Source organism: Artemia sp. Qi Xiang Cuo, chromosome 2 (genome assembly GCF_049724085.1).
Source record: "Artemia sp. Qi Xiang Cuo chromosome 2, ASM4972408v1, whole genome shotgun sequence".
NCBI lineage: Eukaryota > Metazoa > Arthropoda > Branchiopoda > Anostraca > Artemiidae > Artemia > Artemia sp. Qi Xiang Cuo.
Window position 1 is genome coordinate 60,088,496 of NC_142795.1, and position 20,598 is coordinate 60,109,093.

Below are 20,598 nucleotides of genomic sequence, written 5' to 3' on the forward strand. Positions count from 1 at the left end.
TCATTAATCAAGTCCAAATTTCTTAACAGATCCACTTCTAGCGGAGTTTCGGCTAATTTTACATCAATATTTGCGTACATTGATACAATGTCGAAACTTGAAAAAATCTATACTTTTTTTTGTTTTTTAACCAAAGTTGAAAACTTCTCAACATACGAAATTTGTGGAGACAGATGCGGCCTAGAGATTGACACTAATCACTTGCCCAAAACGCTTGTTGGTGACCTTGTACTTAACGTAATTGGTCGTAAAGATAGGTTAGGCTTATGAATTTTGGGAAGTCCTTATAATTCAGGGCATAAGGAACTGCTTGGAAAGTATTTGTAATTAAGTTGAGGTTTAAGTTTCCTTTCATCCTTTAAACGCTTTAATTCGTTCTTAAACTAATTTGTAAAAGAATCAGCTGTATTAAACGACAGGTTTTTTGGAGCGTTTGCATGTTTTAGTAAACTCCCTAATTCAGATTTGCAGTCCTCAATATTTATGACAACTTAAGTGTTACTCTTATCTCCTCTCGAAGTGATGGCGGAGCTATCACGTTTTAATTTCCTTAGATATCTTATATCTTTGATGGTCGTACTAGAATATTCTGATTTCAATATAAAATTAGACAGGTTTTTTACGGTAGAAGCTCTTACTAAGCTAACATCTTTTATTAGATTTGCGTTTTTATGCAAAGATGTTTCTATTGAAGAGATAATGTCTTCAACGGGGACTTTATCCGGTTTAAAACAAAATTTCGGACCATCTTTAAGCACCGATTGTTCTTGCATCGTTAAAAATCTTGATGAAAAATTAACCACACCTGGTCCAAGAATTGACGAAGGTATTACCGCATTATTTATTGATAATTTCGAAAACTTTTTTAGCAATCTTTCTCTGGAAAGGCGAAAGTCATGATTGAAGTGATTTTTTCCTGTTTGGTGGATAAAACAAAAGTTACTTATACTAACCTTTTTTGATATCAGATTTTCCAGGGAAAGTTTATCTCTCACTATTAAAGCTCTTTTTCGACTTTTATCCTTAATAATGTGATTTAAAGTCTTGAAATGTAAGCTTCGTTCAAACTTTTCTTCCTTGAAAATGTAAATCGAATTTTAGTGAAGGTGGCACACCTTTGCTACTCAAAAACCTCAGTAAGACAAAGCTTAAGTTAAAAACAGTCCTGTGACTGAAGATGCTCTATCACATCTAACAAGAAGAAAATTTATCGCTGGCACTCTTCGGAGCCTGATTTACCAAAACATAAATCTTAAAAATCCCATTATTGACACCTCTTGAGCGGGCGTCTGTCAAATTTTTTATTGAAACAGTGAGAACCTGTCAAGGCCATTCTTATTAGGTGGGTAACATTTATTCTAAGAATTTTTTCAGACAATATGCGCAGTCGTAAATTTACAACCTGGCAAAAAGAGAAGCCAAATTATTTTCACTCTATCACAACTTTAAACTTCTAAATCTTTTAATATTTATCTTTGAGAAACAGAAAGTAATACTAAAATAATGAAATTACCAAAACAGCAACAGAACAGGGATTTAAATTTAAAGCGCTTTGAGAGCCAATATATGATACGGAAGAGTAGTTTGAACCATGCGATCGAGCCTGCTGAATTTAAAACCATTCAATACCTTAAAAATCATTTTGCAAACCCCGGCGGCGATTGACCATCTCAAAGACAAAGAGCACATTAGCAAATTTCCACCGCACTACAGGGAACTCCCAAAGCTATCAAATTACTCTAATGATATCTCCTTAGGACTTTGGTAAAGATCGATAGGGGATTTTGAATGTGTCAACATTTCGAAAAGCTAGAGAGGCTAAATAAATAAAGAAAAACATAATTTCTAACTAATTCTTAAGTAAAGTGCCGTCTATTCAATGTACCTGTAGCATAAAAAATGCGTCTCCTTTGACGGCAAGGTTTTCAATCAAAGTGGGTAGTACCAAAGGGAACTCCCAAAGCTATCAAATTGCTCAAAGGATAATTCCTTAGGTTGATTTTTAACGTTTTCCTAGCAGGTATGCAAAAACCTTTTTAGGGACTGCCCTATCCTAAACTTTAAAAAGAAAATTCTATTCCGTTTAATCGATAAAACATAGTTTAGTCTTTCTAATGATGCAAATTTCATTAAATGTGAATATCTCTATCTCCGGCCCAGAAGGGGGAAGTTAAATGGTTTCCTTGAGATTTCTGGGAAAGTAGCTGTCGGCTTTTAGTCTTCTATGCTTTATTCGGATCTCTTTTCTAAGCTCTACAATTTATTCCAAGATTGCCAAATCAATTCTAAGTGGTTTTGACCATACAAACTAAGAAAGTTTATATTCAACGAGAAAGGGCGACCCTTTAAGTTGCTGTATCGTTTTAAGGAGGTGGACAACAAAGTTATTTGGCCAAATAACAACTCGGTGACCTCCAGATCAGCCAGAAGCCCATGTATGAAACAAACAAAAACGTCAAAAGGTTCGGCATACAAGTGATACAGCAAAGGAAAAAATGAATGAACTTTTTAGTGTATTTAAAAAGTTTAGTACTTTAATAGAGACAATAAAGTGCTTACCAGAGGTGACGTCTTCAACCCTTTCGAGCAAATTGGCAGAAATTTTTTCGCATCTTTTCATCAACTTATCCACATCATTATGCATCATAATCACATCAATCGCTGCATTTAACATATCTGTGGTTAGTGTCTTTGACTTCTTGAATTTCTTTACGAGTTCATTCCAGGTTGCAAAAGGCCTCATTTCAATTATCTTTTCAGCCTTCTTCTTTGAACACCTGGGCACGGCAGCCAACATATTTAATGTTGCTTCGTTGTAAAATTCTTAAAAGAAATAGAAATGTATCAGATACAAATATGCAAGTTTTAATAGAGTAAGAAGCAAAAATATCATTTCCGAGACTTGTGTCATTTTAGTATAAAGACCCTATCTACTTTTACTCACCTCAGACTTTTTCATCTAAAAACATAAAGCAAATCCACCTGGGCTAGTATAATTGCCACTCGAATGGTGAAACTGGCTATTCGGGTAAATATTTCACAAAATAAGGTGGTTTAAGTATTGACAAAATAATAGGACTTTGTTAAGTTTAAAAAAAATTCAGTGCGCCCCAAAAGAACAACAATTACGCCAACAATTCAAGCCCCCCCCCCCAAAAAAAAACTCTACACATAACAAGATAATTTGACAAATGCGTGAATTCCAGGAAAGAATAACCACTTGATCCCACAGTATTGTTTCCGGTACATCACCCTATTTGATACAGCGATATGACCGTGGCGTTATATCCATTCTAAAGTCATTTTGGTTAGTATTAGTGGTAGCTTTTGCTCATTAAAAGAAGCACCAATTGTAAGTTTATCTTTGGTAAATAAATAAACAAGGCTATGACCAAAGACAGAGGTATTGGAAGATTTTTCCCACACAGTGCCTAATACTTTAAAAAGCTGCGTTTTTCGAGCCTAACTATCTGGATCCCCGTGAGTTTTACAATTCTTTTCTTTATATTTTTTTTTTTATTTCAGAGAGTTACTTAGGCAAATCATAGAACGATGGCACACTCCATCAATGCCGTGTGCAATTATGATTACTCACAAGGGCTTTATGTCCCCTATCTCAGGGGGATAAAGGACATGAAATCTCCTATAAACCACCAACTTACTGGGAAGGGTGATTAAATTCGAGAAATTGGCGGGTCACGTTTTCAGTTACGCGTCGCACAATGTGTCCAAACTAACTGAGCCTTCTGTTCTTGACAATAACGTCAACTGCTCTGCAACATGTACATAGCTTGGATGGTTGATTCAGTGAGGAATGTGCCATCATTGGCGTATTCAAGATCCCCTACTTTCTCAAAGCTAGTTATGTCTTGTAAACCAAAAAAGGATTAGAAAATGTAAATATATATTGTGCTGTCTTGGGAGCCTTTTGTCTATTAGTAAATCCCTTTCTTTAGAGCAATTGGATTTTTTTAAAAGCTTGTTGAGCTTCATAAAGTCATTTGCCTAAAATCCAATTAAGTTGTTTAACAACAGAATTGGAGCTTTGACAGTTTGGCATATATATATATATATATATATATATATATATATATATATATATATATATATATATATATATATATATATATATATATATATATATATATATATATATATATATATATATATATATATATATATATATATATATATATATATATATATATATATATATATATATATATATATATATATATATATATATATATATATATATATATATATATATATATATATATATATATATATATATATATATATATATATATATATATATATATATATATATATATATATATATATATATATATATATATATATATATATATATATATTTTTATATATATATATATATATATATATATATATATATATATATATATATATATATATATATATATATATATATATATATATATATATATATATATATATATATATATATATATATATATATATATATATATATATATATATATGTATATATATATATATATAGACTACACAAACTTGAGATTTTTCTGGAATAAAATGGAGGTATCCCAATTCAAGATTATTAACTTAGATCTACTCAAAGAATTCAACCACTACTTGAACGAAACTTCCAGGAGTGGATGTGTGGCCTAAATTAGAAGTAACTTAATAATAAGAGTTGAAATATACTGTGAAGACACGTCCAGTACCTGCTTAAAATTTGAAACAAAAAGGATTCAGCTCGAGCTACGATCTGCTCTCCTTTATCTGTTGACTACAGTAAAGTGGTTCCATGAACTTGAGTCAGATTCTAAGCCTTTTTTTTCTTAATTACGACCAGAACCTTTCTAGCCCTACATGTACAGCTAAAATCCCTTAAAACAAATTTGCTCTACAGTTGTAATTTTCAGTATTTTCTATTCTATTCTGGAAGGGAGGCGGTAGGAACTCTTAAAACTTTCCCTTTCCTTAATTTTGGCTGAAGATCCATTCTTGGAGATCCGCTTTCTGATTTACAGACTCTGCTCCAGCTTCACTGAATAAAACGGTATTGCAAAAATTTGGCAGGTATTTTAAACTTTTTTCTTTTTTTTTATTATTGTGTGACAAATGGGATGAAAAGGAATACACAATTTACTATCTAGATAAATAGAGTTACACGACCAAAATTTAATGGGAATAATATTAATGAAGCATTTATGGCGCTATATTTAAAAATCGCTTTGTTCATCACCTCATCTACAACCAAGGCCGTACCCCGGATTTTTTTTTCGGAGGGGGTTTTACTCAATTTTTTTTTTTGGGGGGGGGGGGGTTTACACAAAAAAAAATAAAAAAACGCATACAAAATTAGTTTATATCCATTTTTATTACGTTTTTACGAGTCAGAAAAACATTTCGGGAGGGGGGGGGTACAACCCCCCCCCTGTACGGCCTTGTCTACCACATCAGAAGTGCTAGAATTAACACCAACTACCAAGCCCTAAAAAAAACTTTTTTTTCTCTCTCTTACATGAGAAATGTAGCTATACACGATCGAAATATCTAGGAAATAATCAAAATTTGTCCTTAATAAAAAAAAAAAACATACATTACATAACTGATCTAAAATAAATTCGAAACTACAGTTTCGTAAGATACATCCTTTAGACCAAGTAGAACAGAATATGAGAAGTTGTAAATTGAGAATTTACCAAGAACAGTTTTTCTGTGACCATCTGTTTGGGTGTGGTTGTGGTTCTTCTTCGAGACATCATTGTCTTCATCTTCGTCACTGTTTTCAGAAAAATACACTTTTATTTTGGCATCAAAGGCTTCAACTTCCTCCTCATCAGATTCCATGTCCACTTTCACACGTTTACGTTTGAGCTTTTCATTTTGAAACATCGGGCGGTATCTTTTCTAATAGAATACAACAAATTAATCATCATTAAACAAGCAAAATCGTCAGGAGCATACTCTCAACACACATAAAGGATACATCTTAACTTTTCAATATGCATTTCTAATAAAACTGTCATGACGACGAAATCATGTTAAAATCGTCAAAAACTAGATAATGTGTCTAGTCTGCATTCAAGAAAGAATCCCTTGAAATATCTCCTGTCCCACCACCCGTTAGACCATGGTTCTATCCACATAAAATCCAGTTTCACTAGGATCAAACGAAACCCATACTTGCCATTTTTTCGCATTTGAAAAGCGATTAACAAAAAGTAAATTGATATCAAACTATTTAATAGTATCATACAGTCTCATATGCCAAAATAACATATCCTGCCTCGCATATTTCTTCGGATTTTATGTGTATATCCAAATCAAATTTTGAATTTCTAGTTTTGCTCAAGAAACTTTATGGCGCCATTCCTATGTTTGTTTTCAGAATTTTTATTTTCATTATAGGTTTCCACATTCAAAAGTTTGTCTCAACCCATTTCGTACAATAACAGGCGTTCTAAGAGATTTCCGAAGAGTCCAGCTTGAGCTGCTAAGGAGTTTATCAGAGGAAGGGACAGAAAAACAGGACGACCAAATGAAATGTTGAATTTCGGGCTTCAGTGTTTCCGTCACAGCAGCAACTTTATAAGAAATTTAAAATAAATTTTCTTGTGAAATATTATCGCATTTAATCAGCAGTTGTACCAACCCAATCCTGCTCAATTCATCTTCAAGGCTATACTGTGGTGTTTCTCCTCCCCATAGTATAGTGCAGACGGTTTGATATCATTCTATTATCCCTTCTTGTTTTTAGTTTTGTTTAAAGCCTTTTCCAATAGGCAATGATTAGAAGTCCTCCAAAAAAAAAGTCCCCCCAGATCCCACCTCAAATGCCAGTGAAAGTGATACCCATTTCGGCTGGTCAAGCACACTATCTCAAAGTTCAAATGATAGCTCCAATTATGAGAATAGGACAATGATAAGTGTAGGGGCTAATGTCACCATAAATGATGATAATGGGTTTCAAGAGGTCCTTTCTAGAAGCTCTAAAAAAAGGAAAAAAATCTCCCCAATCAAAAGCATTTCCCTTCTCCCTGCCCAAGATCCTCCCTCCAAAAACTTAGGAATTTACCTTAAAATTACTCCTACTACCCTCTTTGAAATAAAAAAGATTACTGCAATAAGAGTTGCAATTTTTGAATTGCTAAAATCAATGTTCTCTCTTAATATTCACCGTGATGGATCTCTGCTAATAGCTGTCCAAGATCAGAAATCAGCAGACACAATAATTAACCTAAAATCCCTTCTGAATACCAAAAATTAATGCATCTAAATGGAACCCAAAACAATCACCAACAAAAATAGTAGTTTATAATGTTCCCCCAGAGATATCCATTCAGGAGTTAAAAGAAGGGCTCTCAGATAGGGCTGGCAACACAATCCCAGTTGATGATGTTACCCAACTTGTAAAACCTAACTAATGGCGTAAAAACTAGTAGACCCGTCTTATTCACACTGAAGGAAAAAATTAGTATCCCAGAAAAGTTCTTCCTATTTAAGAAATTCATACCACACAAGGACTACAAATTTAAGTCTATCCAGTATCAGAAGTATGACAAACTGGGACACGCAACGAACAGATACAATGAAATTCTCCTATAGCGTAATAATTGTAAAGCATACCATCCTAATGAGTCGACAACTTGCAAAAACACTCAGTCTATATGTATCAATTGCAAAGGCACACATGAATCTAAAAATAAATCACTATGCCCTACACATAAGAAAAGAGCTCTAAAACTCCAAATAGTAACAGAGAAGGCCATCCCATACCCCTTTGCAGCAATGGAAGCAAATGCTGCCCAACAATACCAAATAAAGCCCATAATAAAACCAACCAAAACCCCCAATGCATCAAGGACCCCGTATAAAACACCATCTTCTAAGCCCCCTAGCTCACATCCCTATCAGAAGGAATCACCAAGTCAACAAGCCTCCTTGTCCGGTCGGTGAGATGAGGTCAGCCTGGCCCCCCCTCCCAAGAAGAAATAAACCAGAAACACTACCAGGAATTAATCCCTTAACTGACAAACAGGATGCACAACCAAAAATGCAATCCCCAAATATATGCTTATTCATTCTAAACTGTAATGCAGTTCAGGCCATGAACATACATCAACAACAGAAAACAAAAATCATTGCAGAATTGGCAAAAATCTACATCCCTGATGATATGCTCATTCAAGCAAAAAAAGATCTTGCTTTACTGTTAACAAAGCTGAACATTGATGCACAGTCATATGAAAAATAAATCAACAACACAACACATATCAATACTCCAGTGGAACGTAGGACCACTCACAGAAAATAAGCTAAATGAACTAATATCTTTTATGAATAATAATTCCATTGATATTCCTTGCCTCCAGGAAATTCATTTAATCCAAAATCAACAAGTTAAGTCTCTGGAATATACTATCCTGAGAAAGGATAGATCAGCTGAGAGAAAAGGAGGTGGAGTAGCTTTATCGGTTAAAAATAATATAAAATTCTGTGGCATCAATTTTCCAGATTTAGCTAATGATGTTGATGCAATTGGTATCAGTGTTTGGCTGAATAATATAAAAACCTACATAATAAGCTTTTATAACCCTAATGGCCAAACTACAGATGCCATGGATTTCTTTAATTACATAAGTAATTCTAATATGTTAAAAAATATCATTATTTGTGGAGATTTCAATACCCACAGCCTTTTGTGGGGGAATAAACAAGCAAATAAAGCTGGTAAATTGATTGAGTATATGACTTCAAATAATAATGAATTAGCTGTTGCTACCCCTCCGAACCTGAATACTTATTTCAACCCACAATTGGCAAATTCTCCACATTTGACCTAAAAATTGTGTCATTAAATATCTTGAATAAAATTTATACGAATAAAATTGATAGTCTGTGTACTGACCAGTTTGCTATAGTGTGTTCCCTAAATGAACCTGCTGAAACTCTACCACATACCTCCAAATATATCAACACTAAAGCAAATTGGTCCATGTTCAAAAATAAGCTAAATGGTGAAATCACAAGTTTCACCCCAAAATTCATACATTTCAAACACAACAGTTGACACACATGCTGAAGTATTGACATCTTTACTAATAAATACAGCTAATCATGCTATCCCCAGGACAACACCTAAGAAAACCTACCCTAAACACATTCCTATAGTCTGGTAGACAAATGAGTGCCAAAAAAAATGGAAAATAAAAAAAGCAGGCAGGACCGAGTTCATTAAAAAAAAGCCATCACATACTGCATATTTCGAAAAATTAAAAGCAGAATCTAATCTAAAAAGTACTATAATAGATGCTAAACATAAGTAGTGGAATCATTTTGCAAATAATTTCTCCAGAGAAACACATGAGCCAATTATACATAAAGTCATAAGCCACATCTGGGGGAAAAAGATTTCCCCCAACCCACTCCTGTATGAGCTTATACATAATAATACCCACTATGACAATGATAATGAAAAAGCTAAGCTATCTGCAACTCTTTTTGTTAATAAGCTAACATCAAATATTCGAAGCAAAATGTCACCAATTCCTATGAACCCAAGTTACCAACCTTACACAGGATCCAAGTACATAAGAAGTCCATTTTCTATCAAGGAAATGGATAATGCAATACATCATATTAAGACCAAAACCAGTGGCAGCTATGACAATATACACCCTATATGGATAAAGAATCTCGACCCTTCACACAAACAGGAACTACTAAATTGTTATAATCACGCTTGGGCATCTTTTAATTTCCCCAATATATGGAAATGTTCGTCCCTCCTACCAATCCTAAAGAAAAATAAACCCAAAGAGAACCCTGAGTCCTATAGGCCCATAATGATTACTCCTGTGATGGGGAAAATAATGGAGAAAATGATCTATCACAGACTTCTCTGGTTTGTTGAAAAAAACAATATGATCCCTCACACTCAAACTGGATTCAGGAAACACCACTCCTCAACAGATGCTTTCATTTTGCTAACAAATGCAATAAATGAATCATTCTCAAATAATAATGTCCTAGTTGCAGCTTTCCTAGATTTTGAAGGGGCATATGACAATGTGAACCACCAAATCCTTTTAAATAAACTTGCAAATCTTGGACTACCCCCCAAGCTAGTATCTTTTATAAAATCCTTCATAGAAGTGCGAAGTTTCATTGTTTGTATTGGTTCAGCCTCTTCACTCCCAAAGACAATAACCAAAGGCCTACCTCAGGGAGCAGTCCTCAGTTGCCTCCTGTTTGCCCTATATCTCTGGGACATGGACCTACCCCATACGAATCTACAATATGCTGACGATCTGGTGCTACGGTCATCTGGCAACACCTTTGAGATAGCACAGTCAAATCTGCAAAAGTCACTTTTCCAATTTGAAAAATTCTCTCAACATTCAGATTTATCCTTTGCACCTACCAAGTCAAAAATAATCAAATTTCACCGATAGCAAAACCACGTAAATGCAAAACTAACTCTAAATAAAACAACTATTCCAGAAGATAATCATATTAATTACCTAGGTCTCATGCTTGACCAAAAACTTAATGTCCACATCCACATATCAAACAAAATAAAAAAATTATATAGAAAAAAAAATATACTAAAAAGACTACTTTCCACACCCTGGGGCTCTAAGGAAAAAACCTTACTCCAGTTTTGTAAATCACATATAAGACCCTATATTGACTATGGGCTCATCGTATATGGTGCATGTGCAAAGACCCAGATGCAAAAAATTGAAACAACTCAAAATGATATAATACGTCTCATATTTGGTCTTAGGAAACCCACAAGCACCAAGTTTCTGCTTATGAAGAGTGAATTAACAACAATAAGGGAGAGGCGTAGCTTTCTCTTGACAAAACATCTTACAAAAATTGAATCAAATAGCTCACACACCCTACATAATTGGTTAAGAAATACAGCCATGTATAGAGGAATTGCAGATGAGTATGCCAGCATTCAGAAGAAGTTCCCCGTACCAGCAAAGTCTATTGCACCCATTTTCCCTCAATCCTCTCCATGGAATTGGTCAAGTCCCATTATAAATACTGATTTCTCAAAGTGGACTAAGGATTTAACCCCATTGCTTTTGCCCAGAAAAAATTTACTGAAATTAATACAATTACCTATAAAAATCCCTTCCAAATATTTGTTGATGGGTCAAAAATGAATGAGAAGGTAGCAAGTGGCGCTTTCCTTCCTCACCTGAAAATAGCAATGGGCGAGAGATTATATATTAATTTATCTATAATGTCTGCTGAGGTAAATGCCATAATCATAGCATTAGAACACATTAAGGAAAAGCAACCTTTGGTTGAAAATTCAAATAACATTATAGTATAGTCTGACTCTGTATCAAGCCTTAAGTTGCTGGGCTCAGCTCCTCCACATAAGTTAGACATTGACACTTATCATTGTCTCAGTATTATAGATAATCTTGCATCAAGTGGCATAAAAACTTATTTTCAGTATATTCCTAGCCACTCTGGCATAAGTAGTAATCATCAGGTTAATGAAATAGCAAAAAATGCAATAAATATTGACCAGCCAAGTGGGAGACCAATCCCGAATAGAGATATTTACCGATGGAGGCTATCAGATATTAATTTTAATAAGATTAATCCTATCCTTTCCCCCTTTCCCAATAAGTATCTTTCTAAAATTTATCATAGAAGTCGCTCCGGAACAAATGGACTAAATTTTCTCGCATTTTCGTATGAGTTTTCTAATTCAAGTGGTTCAATTCCCCTGTCCCCTCTTTGTAGGCATTGGAATATGAATAATGAAGCAATTGACCATTGCCTATTTGAATGTAATATGCTGACGTATGCACAACATACCTTGCTTTGCAAACGGTTAAAATGCTTGAAACACCACAAAATCCTACTATCAGCCAATAGCCAACTATACCTGCACACAGAGCCTAGATTGAAGTCCTAGAGTCAACATATCTACTGAAAGATATCTGAAAATATCTAATAATCATGAGGCAATCAAGCCAGTAGCTCTGTAGCCCACAGAGTGAAGCAAAAGGAAAAGGGCTAAATAGTATCACTGAAAAGCCCGCCTGCTGTCAAATAGAAGAAGAAGAAGAATGTTGAATTTCGGGCTTCAGTGCTTCCGTCATCCGTAATATCATTTAGGTGCAAGTTTTTGTATTTTTTTTTCTTTCTATACTCTCCTCTATTCCCCAGCAAAAGTTTCAATAAGAGAGATTCGCCCATTTCCACCATACGTCACTGAAGTTAAGAGAGTGTAAATGAAGTATGTTAAACATTACGACTACGATGGAAGTCTTTATATATAGCATTCTACAAATCAGGAAAAATCAGTTGAAGAAGATGAGGATCCCTTGCAAAGAATTGTACATTTCTTTGCTGAAGTTAAACAGACATAGGTTCATTTGACAAATTCCTTTTCAGACGTGTGGCATGAAAGCACAAAGATTTTATACTAACATTTTTTTTGTCCATAATATCACCCTTAGAGACAAATCATAACTGGGTAAATCTACATGAGGGTTTCAACAAAATATGAGTCTAATTACTTATAAAACATAATGTATTTATTAAACAAGCCATTCTATTAAACATACTGTGTATTAAACAAAAACATAAAGATTTTACCTTTAGTTCTATCAATCAACTGGAAGAATAAGTGCTAGTCAATCATTTCAGTACGTTCAAATCGAAAAATAATTTATTAATTTCTTTATCCTGCTTTTCAAATCGACCTGTTCCACTCAAGATATCGACCATTAATTAGATATGTTTTGGAATAAAAGCTTTCTTCCGACAGAGGCAACGCAAATGCTGTACAACTCATGGGGAAAATATTGATGCCGCCAAACTGAAAACTAAGACCCGAGTCTAGTATATTCTAAGCTGGCCTTTTTCATTGAGTTTAAAATCTATTTTAACTAGAAAACGGAATCACTCAAATGCCCACTACGACTCTGTTGACAAGGACCAATCCAAAAACAGGCAGTTCCGTTGATTTTGTACATATTGTTAGATTTATCTCAGCAGCTGGAAGCCAGTTATTGCCCCTTTGCCCCCAAAAAAGGTATGATCAAGTGAAATGACATAATCTTGGAGGACAAGATTTTCTCTGCTTCTGACATGTGACCTCGTCTTCATAGAAAGTATTCAGACATACTAACACACCACTTAATTCTGGCAACAAAAAGTTACTGAATTTTCAATTGCATTGCTCTATTGTTGGCAACTCTCGCATTTTCAGCATCAAATTTGAAGGAATGTCACCCTAAATATTCAAAATAATCAAGATGCAGATCAAACACTGACCTCAGAGGGATGAAGAGATCATATATAAATCAAATGACGGTTTCCATCATCCCTGATACGAAAATTTTACTACAATCGAATCCAAAATAGACCAGTCATTAAAAATTTGAAGGATATGTTGGGGGGAACAGTTGCTGTAAAAAGGGTTTCTGGTTGGGAATTTCATAACAATCACGAGACCTCAACTTACTAATTGCCATAATATTAGCTGAATATGCTGAGCTGCACTTAATATTCTAAAATTTCCAGAGGATTCTCAAGAAATCAAAAACCATACAAATTAATGTGATTGCTTTTTATAAAGAAGGTGTGATATTTGGAAAAAACTAATTTTTAAATCAAGACTAAGAACACAAAATAAAAATTCATTTTTAACCTCTAATAAGGATTCTTACTTCTTTTTTCTCTCAAAATATTACCTTTGATCCAATGGATGGACTTGAAGACGAAGAGGTACTGGTTTTGGATCCGAGAGAGGCTGCATCAAAACTCGTATGCGTCTTACTGTTTATCTTTCCTTTGCTCAACAACATATCTGAGGCTTCATTCAAGTCCCACTTGCTCTTGCACAAAACATCCTAAAATTAATTTTACAAAGATGCAGCAACATACAAGATAAAGAAAAAAAAAACATGAAATTTCATCAAGACAAAGGCTAAAATGATAAAGAAAATTTTTCATAGTGCTTGTAATGCCCATATCACTTGTTATTTGTTTGAAAATACCACTTGGGATGGTTATACAGGATAAGCTTTACAAATAATCTTTAATACCAAAATTGATATTTGATAAAGGATTCTTCCTCTACCTAGTAAATGACTCGGAAATATTGCAGCCCAGAAAAGAAGTTATAGCTTAAAACCCTCAAATTTTTGCCCTGGAACCCCTGGAAGAATTCTCTGACCACCCTCCTAAAGGGTAAAACAGTGTGTGCCTGTTATGTCCTATATGACATACAATTAACTAACTTTGCTGTTAAGAATAGCATGAGCATTCAAGATGGGACAGGAATTGTTTTATCAGAATTTTTATTTTATCCATCCTCAGCTAATACAATCAAAAACAACCATTATCAAATACAATAAAAACAACCATAATCAAATACAATTGAGCAACTGAAATCCCAAAAACGGAATTTTAAGAAACATTTTTCTACATATAGTATCACATTGTAAATATTTAAGTATAGTAAAGTCTATCCTAGAAGCACAAGAACCAGACAGTTGATGATTAAACAATGACCTATTGCTGGCCTTCCTTTCTCCATGTTTGGCCAACCACTTCATTTAAATTCCAAGAAATTACTTCTAAAATAGTAATTTCGAAATAAAAGCAAATAGTTTAGTAATATAAAATGATTATCTTAACTCAAATATCCTATTTTCCAATTAGTTGAAATCTTCTGCTAGCATGAATAAAACACAAGATTACTTAAAGAAGGCCAGAGGTTTTAAAAAAGTAAATATTTTGAAGACAGTTGCTATATTGGCATTTTAAAAGTGTCCATGGAAATCGGATGGGCTATGAGTTGTCTCTCTGGTACCAGGTGAAAGTCCATACCTAAGCTTGATTGCCCCCCCCCCCCCAAGAACCTCCCTTCCATTGATACTAGAGTTGAAATTGGAATTTGACAACAAATAAAAAAATAAAATTTAACCAAAGTAAACCCGTGTTCAAATCAACTTATAGACAAGCCATAGAGGAACCAAATCTACCACTTCTGCTTTAATGTAAAAAACATTGCAGCAATTTATACAAAAAAAAAAAAAAATTATTTTGCTATCTTAGCTTTTACTTTTCATCCAAGCAATTCATATGTATATTTTATACAAACAAATCTTGCTTGTACAAGTTCATTCTAAGACCTGGCCTATATCTCATTAAAAAAATAGCCTTTGCTACATGAGCATATATGATGATTGCAATATATGCAAGTAGATATTGCAATTTTTAAAATATATAATCCTCTAAACATAGAGGACTACATAAAAGCATAAAAAACGCATTGTCCCCTAAACCTGTTAGCCTACATTCTGCCTATCATTAAGATTCTCAGCTTACCATAACTGTGTTTAATTCAATGGTAATAAAGGACTGCAATATACCTGAATATCTAGTTCGTCTTTGCCAGGAAATATTGATTTAAGTTTATTGATTTTCTCTTGGCATTCTTCAGCACTTTGGCTAGATAGGGAAACCAGTTCTTTGGTAGGACTTCCACTCTCAGACTCACTTGGAAATTTTTGAATGCTTCCAGTCTGCACAAAAAAAATGGAAGTTTATTGTTAGTATTTTTTGTCACATCAATTGCACATACTTCATTTTTTTTATAAATAGCACCTTATATAAATTTAAAGAAAACATTTGAAAAAACATGCTGGTTATTTTTAAAGAATAGCATATGAAATCATTCTTTAATTTCGTCCTTTTTATCAGTCCTAAAACTAAAAATCTGTGTTTTTTTTAATAGAACAACCAGAAGAGAGCTGGCAGTCTATATGGCAATATAGGAAATGACCACTTTTGGGGGCATGTACATCATAAGAAAATTATTCTCTTTATAGAAATTTGTCAGCTAGTAAGTCTCCAAAAACACTCAATAGACTTTAAACCTATAGTGGCTCTAGACCTGGCCAGGGGGGGGGGGTGTTGGTGGTGGTGTAGATACCTCCTCTGATTTATCTGACATTAAATTCCTTTTATTCTATATTTTTATGTTCCTATGGAATACCTTGCCCCCCCCCCCCCGGCCTGACCAGATTTGGAGGCCTAAAACTGCTACTGTTTAAACCCTAAATGTTAATAGTGTATATCTGCTCATTAAATTTAACTGAATATTATTTTCATATGGAGGTGAATAATTTACCATTAAAGTGGACCAAGTTCATTTTTTGCCCTTTTACAGCAAATGCTGAATCAAAATGGATCAACACTGGTATTTTTCAGCATACAGTTGTCTTTTTGTAGAATAAAGTTTTATTTTGTGCATTAGTCAGAGTACTTTAGCAGTTGACAAAATGTTCTAAATATCCAATTGTGTTTTATAGCAACAACTGAAAGTAAATCCAAACAACAAAAGGTAAAGCAATGGGGAATTAATCTAAGACAGTGAAATTTTTAGCCTTAAATGAATATTCTGGCTGTATATCCAGGGGCTCAGTAAAGCACAAGTAAAAATAAAATAAGACTTACAATAAAATGCAATCCTTAAAACTAAAACTGAGAAATAAAACTGAATCAAAAATGAAAGTTGAATCCTGGTTGAACTTTCTTGAAGTAATGATTCTGGGACTGTTTTAATTTTCAATTTTAGTTTTAATGGTCACCCATTTTATTGTAAGTTATTTTATTTTTACTTGTGCTTTTCTCAGGACAGCCCTTGGAAATAGAGCTGAAATATTCATTTCAGGTTAAAAATTTCACTGTTTCAAGTTAATTCCCCATTGTTTTACCTTTTTTTGTTTGTTTGATGGATTGGCAGTGTGATCTTTGCTGTTATTTATGAAAGTAAATGATAGAATTTAAGTAAATTGACTTCAGCAGACCATATCTATTTATTTAGACTTGGTTCACTTCAATAATGAAACACCAAAATACTGTCCAAAGCTGAAGATTTACTAGTCACTTTAAAGTAGCCTACAATATACCTTCTTAAGCCCATCAAAGCTAGCATTTTCATTTCCAAGACTTTCTGCACTAGCACTGGTTTGGTAATTCTCTTTATTTGATTTTAAACTTGAATCTTCCTCTTCATCTGAATCAATGAATGGCTCGATAGATGACGGCTTTATTCTTGAAAACTTCTTCAGTTTCACAGAAATGTCAGACATCTAGAAAAAAAAGGGAGTGCAATTTCCAATTTCATTTGCCAAGCAAGAAAAACACAGGTTAAATGGCTCACCAAGACAGCATCAACAGGTATCTTCAGGGGTGTCCCAAGGGGGTTGGGGAGGGGCACACAAACCCTGCAACATTTTTTGCAGAAGGCAAAAATTTTTGCAAATTGCCCAAAATTCTTGATTTCTGCAGAAAATTCAGCATAAATTAGGTAGCAATTTGGTAAAATTTATGAAGATTGCCTCTCCAATGAAATGAGTCTCAGGACACCCCTGGGTACCTTGTCTAGGCAAAGCAATCAACATTATCTGATCAACTTTTTATTTACTTTGCTCTTTTGGCACAACTGAAAATTAGGATAAATTTTGTTTTCTCAAAATTTCAATAGGTCATGTAGGCAAATTTCAGGACTCTCTAGAGGGAGAAGGATGGTCAATATATACCAAATCATATTATTGAGTCAGGACTAAAGTGAATACACAATTCGATGCCTTTTTTTATGCTGATAACAAATATAATAAGCATTTCTATCGCGAATGAGTTTCAGCCCCCCCCCCCTCTATAGGCTAATTCAGTGTTTGGTCTCGCCGCTATAGGGGGGGGGGGCGTTAATTACTTACCATTAGAAATTATTAATACGTTTATAATCCGCATAAAAAAAAGGTATTGAATGTTGCATTAACTTTATTTGAAACTCAATAATATGATTTGGTATATATTGACCAGAAGGACTTAAATGTAGGTACTTCAAAATACCTTCCTGGACATACTTTAGCATGTAGCCTAGAACCAACCCTGAAAGCTTCATTTTCCTAACCTAACCCCTTTCCAAGATAGCTAAAAGTAGCTAAAGTAGGATTTTACCCAGTTTTCTTTAGTATGCCTATTTACTTTTATAATAGCAGGCTATAAATCATCTTCATAGCCTAGTACTTTCATGGCACCAAATGGCTCATTTTTCCATTTTTACTGCAATTTTCATTTGATTTGGGAAAATTGGCTCCAATTTGCCCCCCTCCACCTCCAGGATTTTGACGAAATTACGCCACTGGGTCCAGACTTGCCTAGTTCAATAAAATAGCCTAATGTTACTTTTTCAAGGAGCAAAATTACAAATATATTTCGTTATTCGCTTTATTCAGAATATTCCTATTTATTATATAGCCTAAGTTAAAATTGAAAAAACTAGGCTACTTCAACTTTCATAAGCTATCAAGCTCGGCTTGTTATAGTTGTTAAGTAAATCTTCCACGGAAACTACAACTTTTAACTTATTCTATAGGTAAAGCCCCATGAACTTTCATAACAAGGTCTGTCGAATTAAAGATGGCAATCACAACGTGACGGATTTCTTTTGGTCTTAGTTGCTGTACTAGCCTAGTCAGACCTGCCGAAGGGACAGTTTTAGTACTTTTTGAGACTTCCCTCTTGGTTAAACCCGGAATACTTTAGAAAAAAACAACTATTTTTGAAAAAAGAACACTAATAGCATTTTTCATCGCAATCCTTTGTTAGCGTTCATTTTCGCTCCTTCCTTGGGATTAAAAAACAAAATAAATTGTTTAAACTGAAAGTAGGGAGCAACATTAAAACTTAAACAAACATAAGTTTTTCCTTTGATGAGGGGACTGCCCCTTCCTTTACTTATAGCTCTTTTCGCAAAAGTTTGACTTTTTTTTCAATCCCTTAAGAACGACTCCTGAAACTCAAGGGTCGTTTGATCGGAAAGCCTTTTTAAAGCACTAAAAAACATTAGCATAACGAGTGAGGGTTGAGGAAGAAGCAACCCTCCTCACTTATGGAATAATTTCTGTTAGTTTTAAGTTTTGATATTGCTCCTCAATCTCATTTAGAAAAGCTTTTTTTTTTTAATTTAATGCATACATAAGTCGATCAAAAGAGACCAAGCGCAGTGTTCTACTTTAGCGTGCTAATAATTTTATTCTTGTTATAGCCCAAAAATGAACGATCCATACTACCACTGTTCACCAGTTAAGACAAACCACTACACCAATTAAGACTGCAGTATACACATGACTGCTGTGATCTGTAATAAATTCTCAAAGCTGTATTCCCTTTAGTTTGGTAACGTAGTGTCTTATTTTGAATGTAGATTTTAGAACTACTGAATTTTTAGAAAATGATCCATCAATAGAAACCATCTAACATGACATAAGGAAAGTATTTATTTATAATTCCAAAGACAAAGACTATTGTTATCAAGCAGTTTTGATTATGAGCAAGAAAAAAAAAAATTTTCTTACCAAATAAAGCGTTGAACAGAAACGACTGCAAAAGAATAAGTAGAGAGCGGCCAGTTGAAAATTATTGAATCCCAAAAGCACTGGCTAAGTAAAAAGCAGCATGGGTACAATGGGTTATATGTTTTTCCTTTTCAACAGGCAGCTTCAAACTGAAGGAGGGGTCACAGAATCTTGGATTTGGCTCATTCTGTTGAAAACTGAAAATACTAGTGTCCTTTAAATGAGTCGAAAGTGATTGGAGAACAACCCATGGGCACCCGTAAGGGGGAAGGGTAGAGAGGGTGCCAGCCCCCCTGACTGAATGATGCTGCCTTATATATGTATTAATTACAAAAAAACTTTCCACAAAACAAGCTTTTCAAAGAAAAGTAAAGAGCTCCATTAAGCCAAAAATGGGCAGAAATAAAGCCAAATAATCTTCTGAGCATAAAAATATCACAAATCATTATTAATAAATAAATGAAACTCAAATCGAACAGAAATTAGAATAAATAGTAAAGTCAAACTAAAAACGAGCAAAAATTAACAGTATTAGGGCTGACAACCCACATGCCTTTTCAAGACCAGAACACAATTTAGGCTTTACTGGAAAAAAAAAAGAAGCAAATGACCGTGGATTGTCAAATTGATATATATATATATATATATATATATATATATATATATATATATATATATATATATATATATATATATATATATATATATATATATATATATATATATATATATATATATATATATATATATATACACACACACGTATATACACACACGACGCACACGCACACACACACACACGTACACACATTCACACACACACACATTCACACATGCGCACACACTCATACATACACACACACACACACACACAACACACATGCGCAGACACCCACACATGCACACACACTCACACACACTTACACGCTGAAATATTCTTACAGGTTGAAATTGCGTTTCTAACCCCTTAGCCTATATTCTATTAGCCTATAACGTGCTGCTGAAACAGCGTCAGATAGAAATGCGCTGTGGAAACAATTTATGCGATTTTTCCTGTGTTAATATCTAAGATAAAAAACATCCTGTTATTTAAAACTCCGACTTTGCAGCGAGCGATTAACATTCAAATTATACCTGCTGGATTAATATTCAACCTTTCCCGATGGGTTAT

The 20,598-nt window shown here is 34.0% G+C and overlaps 1 protein-coding gene across 2 annotated transcripts in view; it reads right to left on the bottom strand.

The window, feature by feature from the left end:
- The window catches only part of LOC148955451 (SWI/SNF-related matrix-associated actin-dependent regulator of chromatin subfamily A containing DEAD/H box 1-like), a 53,613-nt gene extending 35,157 nt beyond the window's left edge, over positions 1–18,456 (bottom strand). The window contains exons 1-6 of one of the 2 annotated variants that reach the window (XM_089102313.1): positions 18,358–18,456; positions 16,974–17,156; positions 15,432–15,584; positions 13,746–13,904; positions 5,709–5,916; positions 2,560–2,823 (exon numbers count right to left, since the gene is read on the bottom strand). In XM_089102313.1, coding sequence (XP_088958439.1) covers positions 2,560–2,823; positions 5,709–5,916; positions 13,746–13,904; positions 15,432–15,584; positions 16,974–17,156; positions 18,358–18,369 — 979 coding nt within the window. In that variant the 5' untranslated portion in view covers positions 18,370–18,456. Of the gene's footprint in view, positions 1–2,559; positions 2,824–5,708; positions 5,917–13,745; positions 13,905–15,431; positions 15,585–16,973; positions 17,157–18,054; positions 18,321–18,357 lie in introns of those variants that run through there. The other variant, XM_089102317.1, reaches the window with a different exon arrangement.
- Positions 18,457–20,598: the final 2,142 nt, after the last annotated feature.